The 19,559-nt window shown below is 32.8% G+C and overlaps 1 protein-coding gene and 1 long non-coding RNA gene across 3 annotated transcripts; one reads left to right on the forward strand and one right to left on the reverse strand.

The window, feature by feature from the left end:
- The first annotated feature begins 1,098 nt into the window (after positions 1–1,098).
- LOC105766148 (uncharacterized) lies at positions 1,099–1,988 on the forward strand. Its single transcript, XR_001125044.2, has 2 exons — positions 1,099–1,351; positions 1,644–1,988. It is a non-coding gene; the product is annotated as an uncharacterized LOC105766148 (long non-coding RNA).
- A 7,419-nt stretch (positions 1,989–9,407) lies between these two features.
- On the reverse strand, positions 9,408–16,031 carry LOC105766149 (glutamine--tRNA ligase, cytoplasmic). 2 transcript variants are annotated; one of them, XM_012585496.2, is made up of 23 exons: positions 15,667–16,031; positions 15,531–15,581; positions 15,358–15,429; positions 15,180–15,279; positions 14,915–15,010; positions 14,408–14,469; positions 14,217–14,324; positions 14,037–14,126; positions 13,219–13,371; positions 13,074–13,129; positions 12,808–12,898; positions 12,640–12,726; positions 12,308–12,505; positions 12,122–12,220; positions 11,549–11,680; positions 11,315–11,451; positions 11,083–11,182; positions 10,910–11,005; positions 10,615–10,715; positions 10,399–10,504; positions 10,160–10,249; positions 9,938–10,067; positions 9,408–9,774 (listed from the first exon to the last, which is right to left on the reverse strand). In XM_012585496.2, the coding sequence occupies exons 1-23, from the start codon at positions 15,796–15,798 to the stop codon at positions 9,680–9,682; spliced, it is 2,382 nt and encodes a 793-aa protein (XP_012440950.1). In that variant the 5' UTR covers positions 15,799–16,031; the 3' UTR covers positions 9,408–9,679. The 2 variants fall into 2 exon arrangements, with proteins under 2 accessions (XP_012440950.1, XP_052487760.1); XM_052631800.1 differs by lacking the exons at positions 12,640–12,726; positions 12,808–12,898; positions 13,074–13,129; ... (7 more) ...; positions 15,531–15,581; positions 15,667–16,031 and having other exon boundaries at positions 12,304–12,473.
- Between the last annotated feature and the right edge of the window lie 3,528 nt (positions 16,032–19,559).

Here is a 19,559-nt window from a genome sequence, read left to right on the forward strand (position 1 = left end):
GTCATGCAAACATAAATATTAACATTCAAAGATCAACAACATTAATAATCCATTTTAAAAGACATTAAAAAAAACCAAGAGAGGGTATGACAATCTATAAATTACAAGCACAAAATTTTAAAATATATATATAAATTCATGATATATTCAAAATAAAGCTAATGAAATAAACACTACATAAATAATAGTATTTAAATGCATTTTTAGAAGAAAATCAAAATTCATAACATAATATACACATATTAATTTCCGTAAGTAAATAGATATGGGATGAATAACATAATATAAATAGTATATATACAATAATATAGAAAAAAAGGTTGAGATAAATAAAATATATAATAAAATAAAGTTTAAAAGAAATGAATTGTATCTAAAATAAACTCAAAAGTAAATATATAAACATATTTAAAGAAGGATTTAAAGTTAATAGCCAGAATAATACGAAAACAATGATATGCATAAAATAATTTAATACAAATTATATATGTATATACACAAAATTATAAAATAAGAAACATATGTATGCATGTTTTAAAATACGTATATATATACATAAGTATATGTAAATAAAAAATTAAATATGCAAATAAATAAATATTTATTTATTTATAATAATTTTAAAAATATATATGTATATGTATATTATAGAGAATGTATGTATAAATATGGTTATAACAATAATATTAATAAATAATAATACAATAATAATTATGCAATATAAAAATATTAATAATATATTAAAATACTTAAAAAAAAAACCAAAAAGACAGATTAAGGATTAAATTGAAAATAAACGGAGTTTGGGGGCCGAATTAAAAAATGGAAAACACAAATAGGAACCAAATCATAACGCACGCAACAGGAAGAGGACCCAAAGGGAAATATCCCCACATTAATCCAACGGCATCGTTCTAGTGAGACCTATGCGCATGGTCTATGGATCAAATTGAAACAGGAGAGAAATTATGTGGCCAAAATTGCAAATATGTGAAAAAACTTCATTGAAAATGATACAAAATCAAGGGGACCGATTGCGAAAATATCCCCACCAGCGAAAACACGCGGGTCACCTAGGCGGTCGGGTCAATACGCGGGTCGATGACAGCTAAACGGCGTCGTTTTAAGCCCACTGAAGCAGGCTCAAAACGACGCCGTTTCATGCCTGTTATAAAATCAAAAGTTTATCCTAAAGAACTCATTTTCTGCCCTCTTTTACAAAAAAACAAATGAACCCTCTGCTAGGGTTTTCATTTTTCTCTGCCGCCGCCGCCAGCAAGGCCGTCTACAGCTTCCGTCGTCGCCCCGGTCTCCGATTGCGACGGAGAGGGGAAAGATTCGACAACACCAGGTAATTTTCTCACCTCTTAATCGTTTCTTTTTCTTTCTTTTTTTTACACACGATAAATAAATAAAAAAGATTCAAGAACAGAAAAGACCATCGTAGCAAAAAAAATCACCTTCAATATACCGCTTTTTTATTTTCTTCTATCTTTTTTTTTTTTTGTTTACACTAATTTCTTTCTCTCTTTTTGATTCTATCTGCCTATTCCCCACCCCCCAAAATATAATAGCTTCCCCTATAATTTATGCTATCTTTTCATTATTCTAGCCTTCTCTTGCGGTTCGTGATTTTGTGGCAGGTACATACTGGAAGGATCGTGTACGACGTGTGGGGGCGACGTGCTGCAACGGAGGCGATAACTGCTGGAGGGAGAACGTGTGCGGCGCTGGGGGAGAAGGGTTAGGGTTTCTGGAAACAGTTTAGAATTAGGTTAATTGGGCCAGGCTAGATTTGGGTTTGGGTTAATGTAATTATTTTTTAGGGTCTGTTGTAATTGGGTTAATGGATATTTGGGCCGTGTAAACGGACTGGGCATTTTTTGTCATTATTTGTTTTTATTTGATTTGGGCCCCGGGAAATAATTGGGTATCACAAGGATCATCTCCAATGTGATTATGAAATGCAAAATACTTCCCAAAATTAACTTTTTCCCAACTTGTAAATCCTTTAATGGTGAATACGTCCCAACTGGGTTGTCTAACGGGTTTCATGTTAAAAAAGGTAACATGGTAAACAATATGCGACATCCTTAGTTTGAGAATACTAAGCTAAGAAGAAAATCAGTAAACCAAGAATATTGAAAATGCCTAGGATGTTTTTCTAGGGATTATGGATAACTAGAGAGATGAATTTGACACGGATCTGCTCTCAAGTAAGTTCGTCAAACTTCATCTCGTTGATTAATTGAATATGCCCACATTGGTCAATGTAACCCCAGATCATGTTCTATAAGAGGATAATTAACATCTTTAACATCGACAGACAGATTCCAGAGGAGATTGAGTGCAACTTTAATGCTCAAGCCTAGGAGATTTGGGTGGTATACTATTTTTGAAGTATCGACGTGTTTCTTTCTAAGAAAAAGAGTGTAATTTTTTTTTCATCAACAATAAATTCACGCAACATATAATGACATATATAAATATATTGGTTTAAATTTATATATTTTATTTTGCTTCCAATAAGTTCCAGGGATATTTACCAAAAAAAGCCTTTTTTTTTAAATTACTGAAATGGGCCCGGTATTTTATTATTTACCGGAATGGGCCTTTTCCAGTAAATCGCGTCCACGTCAGCGCGATGTCAGGGGACGTGCCAGGAAATCGCGGCCACGTCAGCTCGCTTTGCTGACGTGGCAACAAATCGCGTCCTCGAGGGGGCAATTTGTTGCCACGCTGACGTGGCCGCGACTTGCCTATCTAATGAAATTTCATGTATATAGTTGCACTAAATTATTTAAATTATTTATAATACCTAAATTATCCCTATTTATTTGTTATATTACATAAAATACTCCTTTGAAAATACAAAACATTATGATAGCTAATTTAAAATTTATTCTCCACAACTAATGAAAATCATTTAAAATGCTAAAACTAGATCTGTCTAAACAAACTATAAGAAAATCCCTGGAATGCTATGATTTCTTCGTCTTCAACGAAAGATCTCGAGAAAGATCACGGTGAGGAAAGCTTGTGCTTAATGAGGAAAGCTTGTGCTTAATGAGGAAGCAAATTTGGACACTCGGAATCATCTAACTTTATGCAGAACGGCAGCCGTCTTTCTTCACAGCTGAAACATCATCCCGAGAGCCGACATTGATGGTTTGTCCCTTGGGCAATGTTGTTTGATCATTCCCTCCTTCGAGTGCTTTTCGACTGATCACATGATGTATTTGAGTTAGTATTTCAGTGAATGCATGCTCAACATTTGTAGATTCAAGGGCAGATGTTTCCATAAAGAAGCGCGTACATGTGGGCGCGACTTATCTGTTTACTTTTTCTCCAAAACCCTAAAAATCCTAAAAACCCTAAAATCCAAAAACCTACAAGTTAGGAAATAGTGGCCACGTCAGCGCGCTTTGCTGACGTGGCAGAAAATCGTGTCCACTAGGGGGCGATTTGATGCCACGTCAGCAAAGCGCTCTGACGTGGCCGCGATTTCCTGGCACGTCCCCTAACATCGCGCTGACGTGGACGTGATTTGCCGAAAAATGGTTCATTTCGGTAAATAATAAAATACCGGGCCCATTTCGGTAAATTTATAAAAAAATTAAACTTTTATTGGTTAATGGCCCGCAGTTCCACTCCATTACAAGTTTGCAAGATATAAATATTTATATTTTTATGTGTGTATATATACACCTATAAACTTACTATATATATACATCCACTACGTTATAAGTTTTGTAAGATAATTTACATATATACACCTACTACTTTATAAAGCTAAAATTGTTAATATCAAAGAAACACCCTTTGAAATAATGTTTTTAGTCTATTTATTTTTGTATAAAATTTTTAAAATTGTTAAAAAGATGTCATGACGTTTAAGCTTATTTATCATTTTATTGAGTTGAGTGGAAAACAGACAACTAAAAACATGACCAAAGAGAATGGTTGTCTCCTTCCTTTATCTTTGTTTAAATTTGTGAAATCCAGCCAAACTTGTAATGAGTTTATGATGCTGCAAACAAAAATATAAAAAGAAAATCAAAATTACAATTAAAAAAATACAAATATTTACAATAATAATTTACAAACCTCAACTTCAATGAGAATTGAGAAAGAAACTTGGAGGTTTAGGACTGAATGGAAAAAGTAAAACTGAGAGAGTTTTGCACTTTGGATTTAGTCAAGGCTCAACATTGGAAAGTTTTACACAAGATAAATAAATTACAACCCCCAATCTTAACAGTAAAATATACATCATATAAGTTTACGTTTAATGTTGAAATTAAAATTGAGATCACAAGACTAGCATGCGCACGTCTTACCATTTTAATGCTTAAAGTTTCATATTTTTATTATATGTGTCACACATTAAACCATATGTGTACAAAATGATTTCCCTAAAAGCCTACTTCAATTTTTTTTATTTTGTAAATACGATTAAAACAATCAATGTCTTCACGTTTATTACTAATAATAAATAGGTTGAACATTTAATCGTACTTTTTCATATTTTAAAATTTATATCCAATCATTAACATCATTAAATATGAAAAAATCAGATCGATTAACCTTTGCTGAAGTTTCTATGAAAACATATGCTGTAACAAAGTTGTTTTGCAGGTTTAGCGAGGGGTAGAAACTAGTGAGAGACCGAATTTGGATTAAACAAATTTACCTTTACGTTGTGTAGTTACTAAATAATCTATTATGTTTAGAGAGATAACTGTAGTATCAATGTTGCCTAATTATTTACCTTCACTCTCTCTAAATAAATAATAAACACCTATTTTATAAATATAATCTCTTTTAAAAAAAATCTTAAAAATATTCCGTAATATTTTATCCGGTTTATCACAGGCAGATAAGTCATTTATCAACTTGAATTTTTGCTGGATAGAGGTTGAGTCACGCAAATATTAACCCCTCCAAAAACCTGATAATATTATCTCTTCCAACAAATTCATCAACTTGAAATTAACAACCTAAAATCCAAACAATCTTTCTTCTTCAAGTGAATAAATTTTGCCCAGTTTTTATAATATTTATCTTGCATTTGCTACTTAACATTGTAAGTCAAAATCCTCAAAATCTTATTAAAACTCATTTTATAATACAAAGTTGTAGGGAAAGTTTGATAGTTTCTAAAAGATTTAAAAGAATAAAAAGCACCTCACTAACAAATATAGAAATAAAATTATAAATTTAATAAAACAGTTTTCTACTTATATTTTAAATTCAAAAGTCATTGAAATAAAAATAAAGAAACTAAATTTCAAATACACAAATAATATAAAGATTTAGGAAAAATGATTGAATGAAACAAGATGACATTACCATGTATCATTTACCAATTATTTAATGTCATTTCAACATTTTTCTATCTCATTAACACATTATTTTAGTAATTTTTTAACACGAATCTTAGATCTTAAACCCTAAAAGTTGAACATTGAAACCTTAAACCCTAAGCCCTAAACCTTGAGTCCAAGGTGTAAGATACATGGTTATAGAGTTTAGGATACAAGATTCAAAATTTTAGGATTTAGGTTCAAGTTAAAAAATTATCAAAATGATGTGCCATCTACATGAAAAAAAGATATTAAAATAACATTAAATAATTAATAAGGGATACAGAAGAATAATGTGATATCTATAATTAATAAGGGATGCGTTTATTGATAATGGTAGATAGCGAAGCTATTAGGGCAAGAATCAAAGCTCCCAACTTAAAAAAGCTATGGGTTTCATAGATTTTCTGAATCCCAGAAAGCAAATGATGTCGGTGGGTAGTTTAGAGGGGTTATGCCGGCCGTTTCAAAATCGCTTATTCTGTTGATAACTGGAACTTCCATGGATTGTGTTAAAAAAGATGTTGAATACCTAGAATTATACCGAGAGTTTTGGAGATTAGGAAGGTGAAAGTGAAGAAATGGAAGTTTGTGAAGGTGGTAAGGTTATGATGGCGGAATACATAAATAACAATGTGGTAGAGAATACTGGGGACAGGTTAGAAAAACGAAGGAGGCTTTTGTTGGAAGGGATGGGATGGATGAGTGAGCAACAGCCATGAGAGTTCTCTATTTCTGGGTTAAAATTTGCTTTCATTTTTCAAATTTAGATAAAATTTTCAGAGTTACAATCTAATACCACCCGCGGTTGAACGCTCCTACGAAGTCGAGGAAAGATTTGTTTGTAGAAAATGAATATACATCTCTAGGCATCGGAGTTTTGTTATTTGCTAGGCTAGTGTGATTATTATATTACTAACACGGCAACGCAATTAATTAACTACTTTGTTAAACAATCCTCTTCAAGTACTCATGAAAATCGTGCCATAAATGATTTCTGCATTTTATCTGTTATTATATAGTCAAGTAGAGTGGAATGAAAATATAACCAATCGATGACCATCAAAAGATATGTGAAGTCATATTAACAAACTGCTTGCTGTATAATTTTTCTTTTTTATCAAAATCATATTTACTCCACTTTGTAGAATCTCATCAAACAAATTTAAACTTTTTCAACGCTTTAAACACTCTTTTTTTAAAATCATATCACCCCTCTCATCGGGTATTAAAACAAGCAAATACATATATAAAAGGGACTCTTGAGCATCACATGATTTAAAAATACCGACTTTTGGGGTGCAATAGACCTTGTCTCAAGACGAGGCTTAAGTATGATTTAAGCTACTAACTTGCATGTCTTGAGAGTTTGAATCCTTAAAGCTAAATTTTGATTATTAACTTTGTATGTCTTGAGACTTAAGTGCATGAAACCAAAAATCTTAGCCAAAAATCTCGGAGCATTTGTTATTTCATTTCGAGGAAGCATACAAATTTGTCGCCATCTTAGCCAAAAATCTTACGAGTCACTCAAACTCTACTTGACTTTTTGAGGCAAGATACAAAACACGATTAAAAAAGGAAATTAATGATCCTTGACACAGTTTCTCCATTACATCACTGTCGATACCAGAATAGATGGATGGCATGCTAGCATATATGGCATTCTTGGTTCATCACTTCATCATGCAGGACCCCGGTGTTAACTTCATATGCTCAATTTTCATCACAAATATAGAATGTCGGCAAGGAAACCCTTCAATTTCAAACATTGTACATGAACATCTCATTGTTCCATCTGATGAATCGTAACACAACTTTGTTTCCTTCTCAAGATGAAAATACTGTATCAGCCTATACATTCTCCTATTTTGGTCCATTTCTATTGCATTCTCTTTTGTACTATAGTATCCTGCCTCGTCAACTCTTTCCAGAATCGCTTGAAAGAATTTATTGTATAAACTTGATCTGCAGCATGTTTCTCAATTGGTTGTATGAAACTTGTAGTCACAGGCTCACTTTGCCTCCTATTCCAACCTCCGCATGCTAGGTACAACATTATCGATTGAATATAAAAACCTAAGAAACGATCCATTTCTCTTTATATACTTCTTCAAGTATGAGTTGCGCCCTTTGCATTTAGATGTTTCCATACGACCAAAAAAATTTACTTGTCAGAAAAGCTTGCACCTACATACATCTTGTGTTATATTTCTCAGCAATCCATGAATGATATTGTAGGTTATGCGTCTCAACCATGTTCTTCCACTCTCTGTCAAATTCTTCTTCCGTCCACCATGAGTACGTGCATTTTTTAAATGACTTTAGAATTTCAGCTTTGTGGATATGAGACGCAACATTCCTTTGTGTGTCAGATGCAAAGTCTATGGTTAACTTCTGGCATAATCATTTTCAGCGCCAAATGCATTGCCCAGTTCCTATACGTAACCATCAGCACAGACATCTTTGATCTCATACATCATACAAACTCATTCAGCACCCAAACAAAACTACCATGCTTCTCATTTGAAAATATTGCAAATGCAAATGTTATCTAGTGATGACTGTTCACTCCAACAAATACCAATAGCGAGTGATTATATCCATTATTCTTGTATGTCGTGTCGAACGCAACATCTCTGAAGTATGCATAATCAATCCTGTTGTAGGAGTCGGCCCAAAAAATATTTTGAAGCTGGTTGTCCTCATCCTTGGTATAAGTCATGTACAAACTCGGATCATTTGTTCTTTTTACCTCAAAATATTCTAAAGCAGCATTTGCCTCCCCGTGTTCAACTGCTTTCATCAACTCCACTTGTAGCAAGTTAATAAGATCATTTTTCCTGAAGCTCATTTTCTCATATCACCAAACTTGGTCAGCGAATAACGACATCATCTAGGAAGGTTGGATTGTGGCTCGTCTCATCGCCAAAGCTTCAACATTTGCACCAAGGGGAGCTTCACGAAATGACTTCATCAGATTCTTCTATACATGATGTACAAGCAATTCATGATTATGCTGTCATAGAGCTCGTAACAACCCATTTGCTTTTAAACTTTTTAAACACCACTCGCATCTTCGCTTCACATCCAGTTCGAGTTATATTTTTTGGTTTTCGAATCCTTTTATTATTGTTGTTGTGATTATCCGACCACTCCCCTTCTTTATTACGGTATAAATACTTAGCAATAACATCCCAAGTTTTGGGATTTGTCTTTGTTCCTCCAAGCCTAACACCAAAACCAATGATATGAGCACAGCTTAGATAAAACGATTGAGCATCATCTAAGCTATTGAATTCCATTGCTTTAACTTCCTCTGCTGTTAATTCAATAACGTTAAAATCAAAAAATTCATGAACCTGTCTCTTCCCATAAATATTTGGCATTCCTTGTTTTGATTCTTCATTTAACTGAATATCATCTTTGTGTTACCCTCAACATTGAACCATTCTTAAACAATTTCCTATTTATAAGTACAATTTTTCAGATTTAATCATACAGAGTTGCAGAAATCACCGTACTTACTGATTAAGGTACTTGACAACAATTTTAAACTTTTCCCCAATACTTTAAACCAAAATCTAGATTAATCTATGTCTTCAGAGATTACCAAATGGCCACACCTAAAGTTTGTAATTTTGTTCTCGTTCTCAATGGGTTCAACAGCTTCAGATTAGTCTGCTGCAATAGAGAGAGAGAATGGTATTTCTGTCGGTTAAAGCTTGGCTGAATGTCCCTTGCTTGTAGATGGAACCGGTTGAATTGGTAGAACAAAAATAACATAATTATCTATAAAACTCCAACGTACATCGTCAATGATCTTTTCTTCTTCCTTTTAATTTCAGCCCTTAAAATTTAAAGAATCCCACCAAAAAGAATCTTTAAATAGATGCCACATGCAATTAAGCTTTCCTTCTTAACTATTATATTAGTAATATTTTAATAAGCGCGCTCAATTTATAAAATAATAAGAGTTTTTATATTTTATTTTAATTCTTAACATTAAGAAAATACATCATTTTATCTTTCAATCAAATGTTGAAATAAACAGAGTCAACGGAGATTTCTCTGCATTGAAAAAATTAAATTTCAACATGAGTTATTTCTATGCATTTGTCTAGTTCATTTAAAATTCAACTTCCAACACGGTCTATCAACTAAGATAAATTTCACATACTGTAGAATTCTATTTAAAGAAGACGACTTCTAAACCTATCAAAACCATGTCGAATTCATTAAAACAGCAAACTGTATAACGAGTGTGTGTTCATAACTGCATTCTTGATGTGCGTGGTTCATGGGGCCACTACCTATTTCCCACCCTTACTGTAGGTATCCTTGAGAGTAACCGTACGATTAAAGACGAGCTTCTCGGCAGTCGAGTCCTTGTCAACTGTGAAATAGCCTGAAATTACAAATCAAAATAAGTACACAACAATGAAGACAAAGCACAACAGAGGGAAGATTTATAACTCGATACTATATTGATGGTATAAGAACCAATAACTCGTATCATAATCATCATAATCTATTCTCCGATACTATATTGATGGTATTGTTCAAACTACCTAGCCTTTCGAACTGAAATGTATCCCCTACAGCAGCCTTACCAAGTGATGGCACTGCATATGCAGTAGTTACCACCACTTTGGAATTCGGGTTGAGATCAGTGAGCCAATTATCAAGTTCAGCAGGATTCTGATGAAATAATTCAAGTCGTAAGATCTCATAATACAATTGGCAGAAAGCAAGAAACAATTCCAAATCACTAAGAAATAATAACTGCCAACCTCAGAATTAAAGAGTTTGTCAAACAATCGGACTTCAATCTTCAATGGATAAGAACCCGGGGAAGGTTCAGCAACCCAGTGGAGAACCCCCTGTGCAAAAGTTTTGAAAGGACATGGGACTAAATACGGAGTAGAAAAAAGTATATATTGCATTGCACGAACCTTAAAGAATATGATTCAAACAACTAGTAGTCATCAGAATACTCCAGAACTACTTCAAGAAATAAACAAATAAGAACCTTTGGCTTGCTTTTTTTGGAAGCATCGTACTCAGCTCGAATCTCAAGCACAGTTTCTTTATCATCTGCCAATATTACATCTGTACACTTTATAGGGAATGCATATCTGCAAAATAGAATCATGCAAACTATTAACTAAAATTTTCTACACAAAGTTAACATACGTCCATGTGCAAGTGGTTGGGGTGTGGAGGGGGATTATGTACACATGCATACCTTAGCAGTGCTGACTTGCCAGGAGCCAACCCATAGTAATCTTTAGAATCTTTCATCCGGAAATCTGAGCGCTCAATATATACAACATTTGAAAAGGGCACCTAAAATTAGAGTAGAACAAGTGGTTATGATCACAGACTAGAATAACAAAAAAAAAAAAAAAATGGAGAATATTGCTATTTGAAGTTGATATCTGTTTTTGTAATTGAATTGAGATACATGATCGGACAATACTCCATACAGATAATTCAAATTTAAAACAATCCAAAAACATGTCATTCTTATTTATCCCCACCTTGTAAAAGGCAGATGTGTCATCTGTTCGAGCATCAGGCCATTTCTTTGCATCAAGATCCAAAACAGAACCAGATTCGAGGTTGGTTATGACAACCTGGAAAAAGGACAGAGAGATGAGGCAGACAGTAGAAAATATGGTTTTCGAAGAATGAATCCAGACTAGATGACGACCTTAAGAGGATGCAGCACAACCAATACACGAGGTGCTGTCTTGTTTAATTCTTCTCTTATGTGATACTCAAGGCGATCCAAACGAATCATGCTACAATCACTGCGGCACAAGATGTTAAAACATAAGGCTCAGCAAATGAAAAGTCAGATTCGTCTTTGTTGCATGTACTTATAGTGTACTAGAACATAACTACACATCAAAGTTCATGAGACGAGAATGTGTATATTCAACCTTCTAGTGATTCCAATTCCTCGAACAAAAGAATTTATTGCAGTTGAAGTCACACCCCTACGTCGTAAACCAGCTAATGTCATGAGACGGGGATCATCCCAACCATCAACATATTTGTTTGTCACAATGTAGTTTAACTAAATCACATCATAGTAGATGAATATTAGACATATAACTTGATCAACTCCGTGACACAAACAGGAACTTTTGATGCAAAAATATTATTTTTTTCACCTTCCGTTTAGACATCACAGTGTTTGTAACATTCAGTCGTGAGTATTCCCACACATATGGCTGGTAAAGGTCCAATACATGTAGCAGCCAATAGTAAGAAGCACGCCTGGTCTCAAATTCAAGTGTACACAGCTACACAAAAGAATAAAACAGCACTTTAAATATCTTTAAGAATGAATCGGCACTTTAAATAACTAACAGAACACGGTATAAAGAACTCAATCTATTTGTCAGCAAAGGCAGCAAGAAACATAGATCTCCCATGCCCTAGAAGCTACTTTTGAAATTTTAATTTTTATTCAGTTAGTTCAATAAAAGAAAATATATATATCTTCTATTCGAGACATTAGGTCCACGAAGCAAAAATCTATCCATGAAGCAAGAAACTTAGGTCCAAAACAGTACAACCTTAAACTAAAATGAACTAGACAAAGAAATCCTGTATCACACATATCACATACATCTAGCATATTCATGATTTCAGTAGATGCACTGGTTTAAACTAAAAGGCAAATTACCCAATGTTGTCCTTGAAAGTTGCAAAATTAAATAGAATAGTTAAAGAAAACATACTGAATGTGTGATATTTTCAAGAGAGTCCACGATGCAATGAGCATAATCATAGCTCGGATAAATGCACCACTTATCCCCAGCATGAGGGTGAGGAGTAAACTGGAAATAGAGAAAGAGTATGTCAAAAATAATGGCAGATGGAAACAGACTCATCATTAACTGAACATCAATAAGATACATACTTGCCTTGATACGATAAGCAATGAGGTCATACATATTGAAGTTATCACTCTGCATATCTTGCTTCATCCTAAGTGTTGCTTTGCCCTCTTCTATCAGACCTCTCTTCATGTCATCAAAGAGTTTTAATGACTCAGCAATTGGTCTATCTCTCCAAGGACTGTTCATCTTCTTTTCCCTGTACTCCTTTATCTCTTCAGGGGTCTAACACCAAGAGAACCAGTGCTGGTTAGGTCAATCAAGCATTGCATGAAAGCAACAATTAAGTGTCAAAGTAAAAACAAGAAAGTGGCGTGCATTTGTTGTTCCATGTTATGGATAATATCATGTATAAGAACCTGGTGATCAACATATGCATGACCCCTTCGTATCAGCTCCACTGCTAATTCATACAGTTCTGGGAAATAGTCACTAGTGTAAGTTATCTGCAAAAAATCCAATGCAAACATCCGTCAACCAAATCTTTTACTAGAACACTCAGCCTATACTGTTGAGAAATGTTATACCTTGAATGGTTCCCAGCCCATCCACTGGACAATTTCTTCAATGTGGTTAATGTATTCTTTCTTTTCAGCTTCAGGATTTGTATCATCATATCTAAAAGTACCCAAGATAAGATTAGAAAAGTATGCAGCTAGACATATCATTAATCCGTTTGAGTTGCCAGAACACATTAGAATAAAATACAGAGCTCCATTGATTATCAAGATGGATTAACAAAGAAAAAATAAGTTACAAAACTTTGGATGATAGCACAAAGAGCAATTCTCACCTGAGGTAGCAACATCCACCCCTCTCTTTCGCAAGGCCAAAGTCAACAAACATTGCCTGAGAAATAGTTATATCATTAGAATAATCATTGCAAATTATCAATACAATGTCTGTACCCTTCTGAATGAATTCTAAATAGAACTTACTTTTGCATGTCCAATGTGTAGATACCCATTTGGTTCGGGAGGGAAACGAGTAAAAACTCTTCCCCCGGTGACCTTCAAGTGATTGTCAAGCCTTTCCCTTGTATTGCAACATCTTAGCACAGAACCATTGCTGAAAAATACTTCTGTGTGCACCTAATATCCACAAGAAAGTTAAAATTTATGGGGCAGTCCACTGATTTTCCAATTAAAAGGAAAATATAGGCCATGTAAAATATTGCTTCAGTTCTCATCTTATTTTCCCTTTGCTTTCTTCAATTTTCCAGTTCTATTTCTTTTAGAATTAGGGAGTCTAAATAAATAAATACTTTCTTTTGGAAAACATCAAATTATTATAAGAAAATTAAAGCATTAGTTCTCTTGCAATTGCCTTATGCAATCAACCTTATGCCAAGACTCCCAAGGAACCCCAGTTTGAGGATTGGGGTTTTCTACAATTCCAACTTAGATGTGACTCGAATTAGATTTCTTTGGAGTAATAAAACTCTTCCCAAGGAACTCTAGGTGCCAAGTTGAGGAATACATTTCTTTTCTCTATTTCTGTTAGAATTCTTATCAGAAAATGGCCTTAGCTCTAACCTAGTTGCTATCTTACGACATCTTTACCCTTTATTTTTGCAATTTTCCAGTTTTGTTAATCATTGCCAGACCAATAAACACAAGTAGTGCAATTATATACAGCCAGAACTACAGACAACAAATATAGATTGTAGCAACAATGGTACTGAGGTAAATAATGTTGTTCCTGAATCTTTGATTAATAGAAGGCAAGGGAATGCAAGACAAATTTAGCTATATACCTTTATATTGTCTTCTGGAGCAGGAAATATTGAAAATGGATTAAGTTCTTCTTCAGATGGCTGTGCAGGAGTCTCATCAACAACAGCTTTCTACACAAGTGTAATACAAACTGGTGTCAAGAAAAATTATATCACAGAAAACTCCCATGTAATGTATGAAAAACAGGTTGTGATGCTCACTTCAACTTTAGCAGGTTTCTCTTTCTTTTCCTTCTTTTTAGAAGGCTTCTCATCATCTGCTGCTGTCCTCTCACCAAGTAACTCATACATTTTTGCATCTACAAGTTGCTGTTACAGAAGAAGAGAGCAGAATCAGAGAGTTTTTATATTAATTAATAGCCCTTCAGGCAGTTGAAAGTATAGAAAATCACCTTAGCCATCTTTGGATCCGCCCAAGGATGCTTCTTCCTAATGCTCCCGAACAATTCACCAACTAGATTTGCCGGTAGATTATGAAAAGAATTAGAAAAGTATACTGAAATGCATGTACATGACAGGAAAGGTGCAAAAATCTCAGACAGCATACACCACAACAGAGAGATTAGAACAAACTAGACAGCTGGTTTCAAAAAGATAAATGAAGGCATAACAGTCTGCTCATGTTATAAGCTACTATAATCACACTGTCCATGATAGTGCATAAAGTTTGCACATCCTTATACATGCGCATTCAATGCCTGCATGTTTCTCTAGGTGTCTGTTTATCTAGTAATTTAGGATCCTCATATATGTGTGCAATTGTGCATGTTTATAAGAACAAAAGGAACAACATAGGAAGAGGAAGACTGAAAAACATATAAATATATAAACTCACATATATGTTCCTCTAGTATGTTTATATGTATATAGAGAGGGAGGGAGATAGAGAGAAAACGAACCATTTGTTCGGTAACGTCGTTCCAAAATTACAGCCTTATTCTCTTCAAAAATTTCATTGACAGTCTGTGTAAGTTCCTCCAGAGAAACTTCGACTCCTGTTCAAACATACAATGAAGTAACCAATATCTATACTGTAGGGCATTAGAGAAAACTCAAGCTAAAACTAACAGCTCTGTTGAGAGAAATACCACCGGAAAATATTAGTAAACAATATCAATTGCATCTAGCATTATCAATCATAAGATGAACGATTTTATGACATACCTACTCCGCATGCTTCTTCAAATTCATTCCTCTTAAACTCCTCCGATGCAACATTCGAGAGAAATGAAAATGCAGCTTCTAACTGTGCAGGAGTCTTAATCTACAAAAACTCAACTGTCTTAGTAATAATAATAATCCGTGAATTAAAACCACTGAAAACACAAATTATGTTCCAAACCTTGGAAGAGACAACATATTCAAGTAACTTTGGACGATGTACGAGTGCATTCGCAGGGTACTTCGTGGCAACCTATGTGATAAATTTATACAGCAAAGATCATCCCCATTTTTCATTTTTATGAACACTACAAATAAAAACAGAGAAATCAACCAACAAAAGGATCAACTTACCGTATATAAAAAATTTCCAATTGCACGGTCACATCCGTTAGCCAAAGCAGCCTAAAGAAAACAGATTGAAATGAAAAATTAATAGTTCAAATTTTCTTAGAAAATAAAGAGAGAGAGAGTAGATTCAGAAGCATACCTCGTGAATGACGGCAGTGAGATTAGCAGTGACCTTGTTGTTTGCGATGGTGTTACGAGCAGTTCGTTCGTCTAAACCAATCTTTAAGAAGAGCTCTAAAATTTTGTCAGATTCTTCGCCTTTGACCACCATTTTCTTCGATTTGTTGTTGTTTTTCTGAGGATTTGGATTATGCAGGTGTGAAGGAAGGAGGTGGGCCGGCTTTCAGAGAAAAGGAACGGATAAATCGTGATATAAACCCTAACCAGCAAACGGAAATTAGGCCAGGATGGGTGAGATTCTAAGGAATCTCAATCTGAGGAAAAATCTGCGATACTTTTTTCAAAATACAGACAAATTTATATATGGAGATGGAATAGGGTTCCTCACTTCTTTTTTTATTTATTTATACATTCATTTTTCACTTCAATTTTTGTTCTTTTTTAAGACCACCGGTAGTCGGTAATAATTTTTAGTTCTATTAGTTTGTACGTGAAAAAAAGCTCTTTTAACAAAATAAAAATAAAAAACTAATTAAGTTGATGTATTAAATTTACATCTATTTAAGAGTGAGTTTGGATGGGCGATTGGGTGCGGTGCGGTGCGTTTAGCCTATTTTTTGTCTCACGCTACAGTGTTGTTACAGTATCTAATCTCACCACCCATCCAAACTCACCCTAAATCACTCTTGTTAATTAAAATAATTAATTCAATCCCTTGTTAATAGTTTTTGTCATTCACCATGTTGACCTTAAAATAAATTGATAGACCAATCAGAAAATGACACATTACAACTTCTGATTTAATCTAATATTTTCTATAAAAATATTAAATAATAAAAATATATTAAAATTGATATCAAGTTATTAACCTTAAAAAATGGTAAAAACTTATAAATATTATAAAAATATAAAAAATCTAATAAATTATAAAATTAATAGAACTTATTCAAAAGAATTTTAAAAAACATATTAGAAATCTTAAATAATAATTGTAAAGAAATATTAAAATTAATATAAACTTATAAAAATTACAAAAAAATCATAAAAACTTGAACTGGACCACTTAGCTCAAAATCGGTAAGGGTGCCAATCCGAGAAAAGTCATTAGACTAGTTGACTTGAGAATCGGGCGATTGAACTGATTTTTTTTAATATTTTTATCAAACCAAATTTTCATTATACAATTATTAGCATATGTCTGAATGAAATATTCTAACCAAGGTTTTCAGATTCGGACTAGTAGTCAAACCGATCAGGCCACCTGCCTGCCAGTTCGACTAATCTGTCTAGTTCAATTAAATAAAATATTAAAAAATTGGTTCAATCATTCGATTCCTAGGTCAACTAGTCTAGCAACTTTTTCTAAATCGATACCCGTACTGATTTCAGTCTAACCAGTCCAACTAATAAATCTAGTCTAATTCAAGTTTTTTATGACTTTTTTTTTATAATTTTCATAAGTTTATATCAATTTTAATCATTTTTATAGAATTTTAATACGTTTTTATAAAATTTTAAATATTTTGAATATGTTTTATTAATTTTATTTTTTATAATTTTTTATAATTTATTAGATTTTTATATTTTATAAAATTATGTCTATTTTCATATATTTTAATATTTTTAATATTTAATGATCTTATATTTTTATATTTTTCTGATTTTTAGTTTTTAAGAAAAAATATTAGCTTAAACTAAAAGTTGCCACATGTCATCGTCTGATTGGTACATCAATTTATTTTGATGGTCAACATGAAGGGGCTTAATTGAGTGTGAATTTAATATAGAGACTTAACTGATTATTTTTGCATTTTCTAAAGGGCTTTTTTGAGATATAAGCCTTGATTATTTAGGCTAGATTTTAATATGTAACAATATGTCATAAGTCTCATGCTCTTTTAAATTTTAAAATTTAGTCTCTATACTTTTATTTCTAGAAATCTAGTCCCTCTATTTTTAGATTTCAAAATCTAGATCCAACTATGGACACTATTAAAATTTTTGTTAAATTCAGGTTAATTAAGACTTCTCTTTTTTAGTTATATAGCCATCAAATGAGTATATTTTTATTTCAAAATATCACACTAATGAATTTAACAAAAAAATAAAAGTGTTAATAGTTGGAATTGAATTTTAAAGTCTAAAAAGTAGAGCGACTAAATTCATGGAAATAAAAGTAAAAGGATTAAATTTAAAATTTTAAAAAGTAGAGAGACTTATAGCATATTTTAACCTTTTAGATAAAGAATCTATTAGTAAATTAATTTCTAATTTTTACATTTAATTTATCACTAAATTATATCTTGATTCCTATTTAATTGTTTGAAGTAATAGTTTAAAAATCTTTTATTATAAGTAATATTTAAGTTATTATTTTATTTTAGAAAATTTGGTAAAAACACGATATTTTATTAAGTAATATTATTTTGATAAATTATGACAAAATTTATAATTTAAGTTTTTCTGAAAAAATTTTTAAAAGTCAATTTGTCAATCTGCCTGTATTAATGAACATATTTTTATTAGTTTAATTATATGGTATAGTGATATGACAAGAAAAACAATCACTAATAAGACATTTCAGTATACTAGTAAACGTTATACATAAAAAGTTTGTAAAGAATGAATTAAAATATCAATTTTCTGGATCAGGGCTACAAGTTGCTGCCAATAATTTCAATACACCGTGTGGTTCATTCCGTGGACTTCAAATTCAAGCAACTTCAAGCAAACTTCCGTTTCCATATTGCGTGAGAATCAAGAATAAAAATCGATGTTTGAGCTACCGGTGAGATAAGAAATCCTTTTTAATAATAAACACTTAAAATATTTTGGATTCTCAAATATTTAAAGGTATAATCTTCTTTAACTTTATAATAAAAAAAGTAATTTTAAAGAATTGGAATATTTTGTAATGATCGATGCAAAGTCAGACGCTCAATCAACCGCACCAGATTTTCATCTTTTTCTATATGACAACAAAAGAAAGAGAGCATATGAGTAAGGTTCCATATGCTTCGACAGTTAGAAAACTTATGTTTGCGATGCTTTGCACATGTCCAGATATCTATTTTGTAGTAGGAATGATTAATCGATATCAGGTGAATCCTGGTCTCAAGCATTGGCAAGTTGTAAAGCATATATTAAGGTATCTTAAAAGAATAATGGATTATATGCTTGTATATTTTAGGAAGAACCTTACTCCTACTAAAAACATAGACTCAGACTTCCAAACCTGTAAAGATTCGAAGAAATCAACATCGGGAAATGTATTTGTCCTAGGCCATGGAGCCATAGTATAGAGAAGTGTAAAACAAACTTGCACTACTGACTCTACTATGGAGGCCAAGTATGTGGCTACTTCTGAGGCAATTAAAGAAGCAATATGGCTGCGAAAGTTCTTAACCTATCTTGAAGTCTTGGTATGGAAAAAAACTATAACATCGTATTGTGATAACGGTGTTGCAATAGCTAATACCAAGAAAATGAGAAGTTACAAGAGGACGAAATGAGAAGTCGCTTGATACGAGAGGTAGTAACCGAAGGAATTGTAGATGTGGTGAAAGTAGCTTCTGAAGATAACATTGCGAATCCATTTACTAAAATTCTTATAACTAGGAGTTTTAACAAACACGTCAAGGATAAGAGAATGTGAAACATGACACATTTACTTCACTAGGAAAAGTGGGAGATTGTTGGGAAATGTTCTCATATTGTAGTAAACATGTAATTGTTTTCTATTTATTTGAACGATGCATAAATAAATTTCACATTTCACTGTTACGTCTTTTGTAATTCTATCTTTCATATTTTGCATGCATAGCAAAATTGTAACAAGCAAATATTAGCTAATTGATTGCTAAGTTCAAACTTATGATAAGTGGCATTATAAGAATGTTTCCATTGCGAGAA

Source organism: Gossypium raimondii, chromosome 5 (assembly GCF_025698545.1).
Source record: "Gossypium raimondii isolate GPD5lz chromosome 5, ASM2569854v1, whole genome shotgun sequence".
In the NCBI taxonomy this organism is placed as follows: domain Eukaryota; kingdom Viridiplantae; phylum Streptophyta; class Magnoliopsida; order Malvales; family Malvaceae; genus Gossypium; species Gossypium raimondii.

What these genes read in the sequence shown, in the direction of transcription:
- LOC105766149 (XM_012585496.2), bottom strand. Translation starts at nt 15,798, where the DNA reads ATGGTGGTCAAAGGCGAAGAATCTGACAAAATTTTAGAGCTCTTCTTA. An exon ending in TGAAGAAGCATGCGGAGTAG is followed by an intron (nt 15,011 to 15,179) that starts GTATGTCATAAA and finishes ATGTTTGAACAG; the next exon opens with GAGTCGAAGTTTCTCTGGAG. An exon ending in ACACATCTGCCTTTTACAAG is followed by an intron (nt 10,716 to 10,909) that starts GTGGGGATAAAT and finishes CTCTAATTTTAG; the next exon opens with GTGCCCTTTTCAAATGTTGT.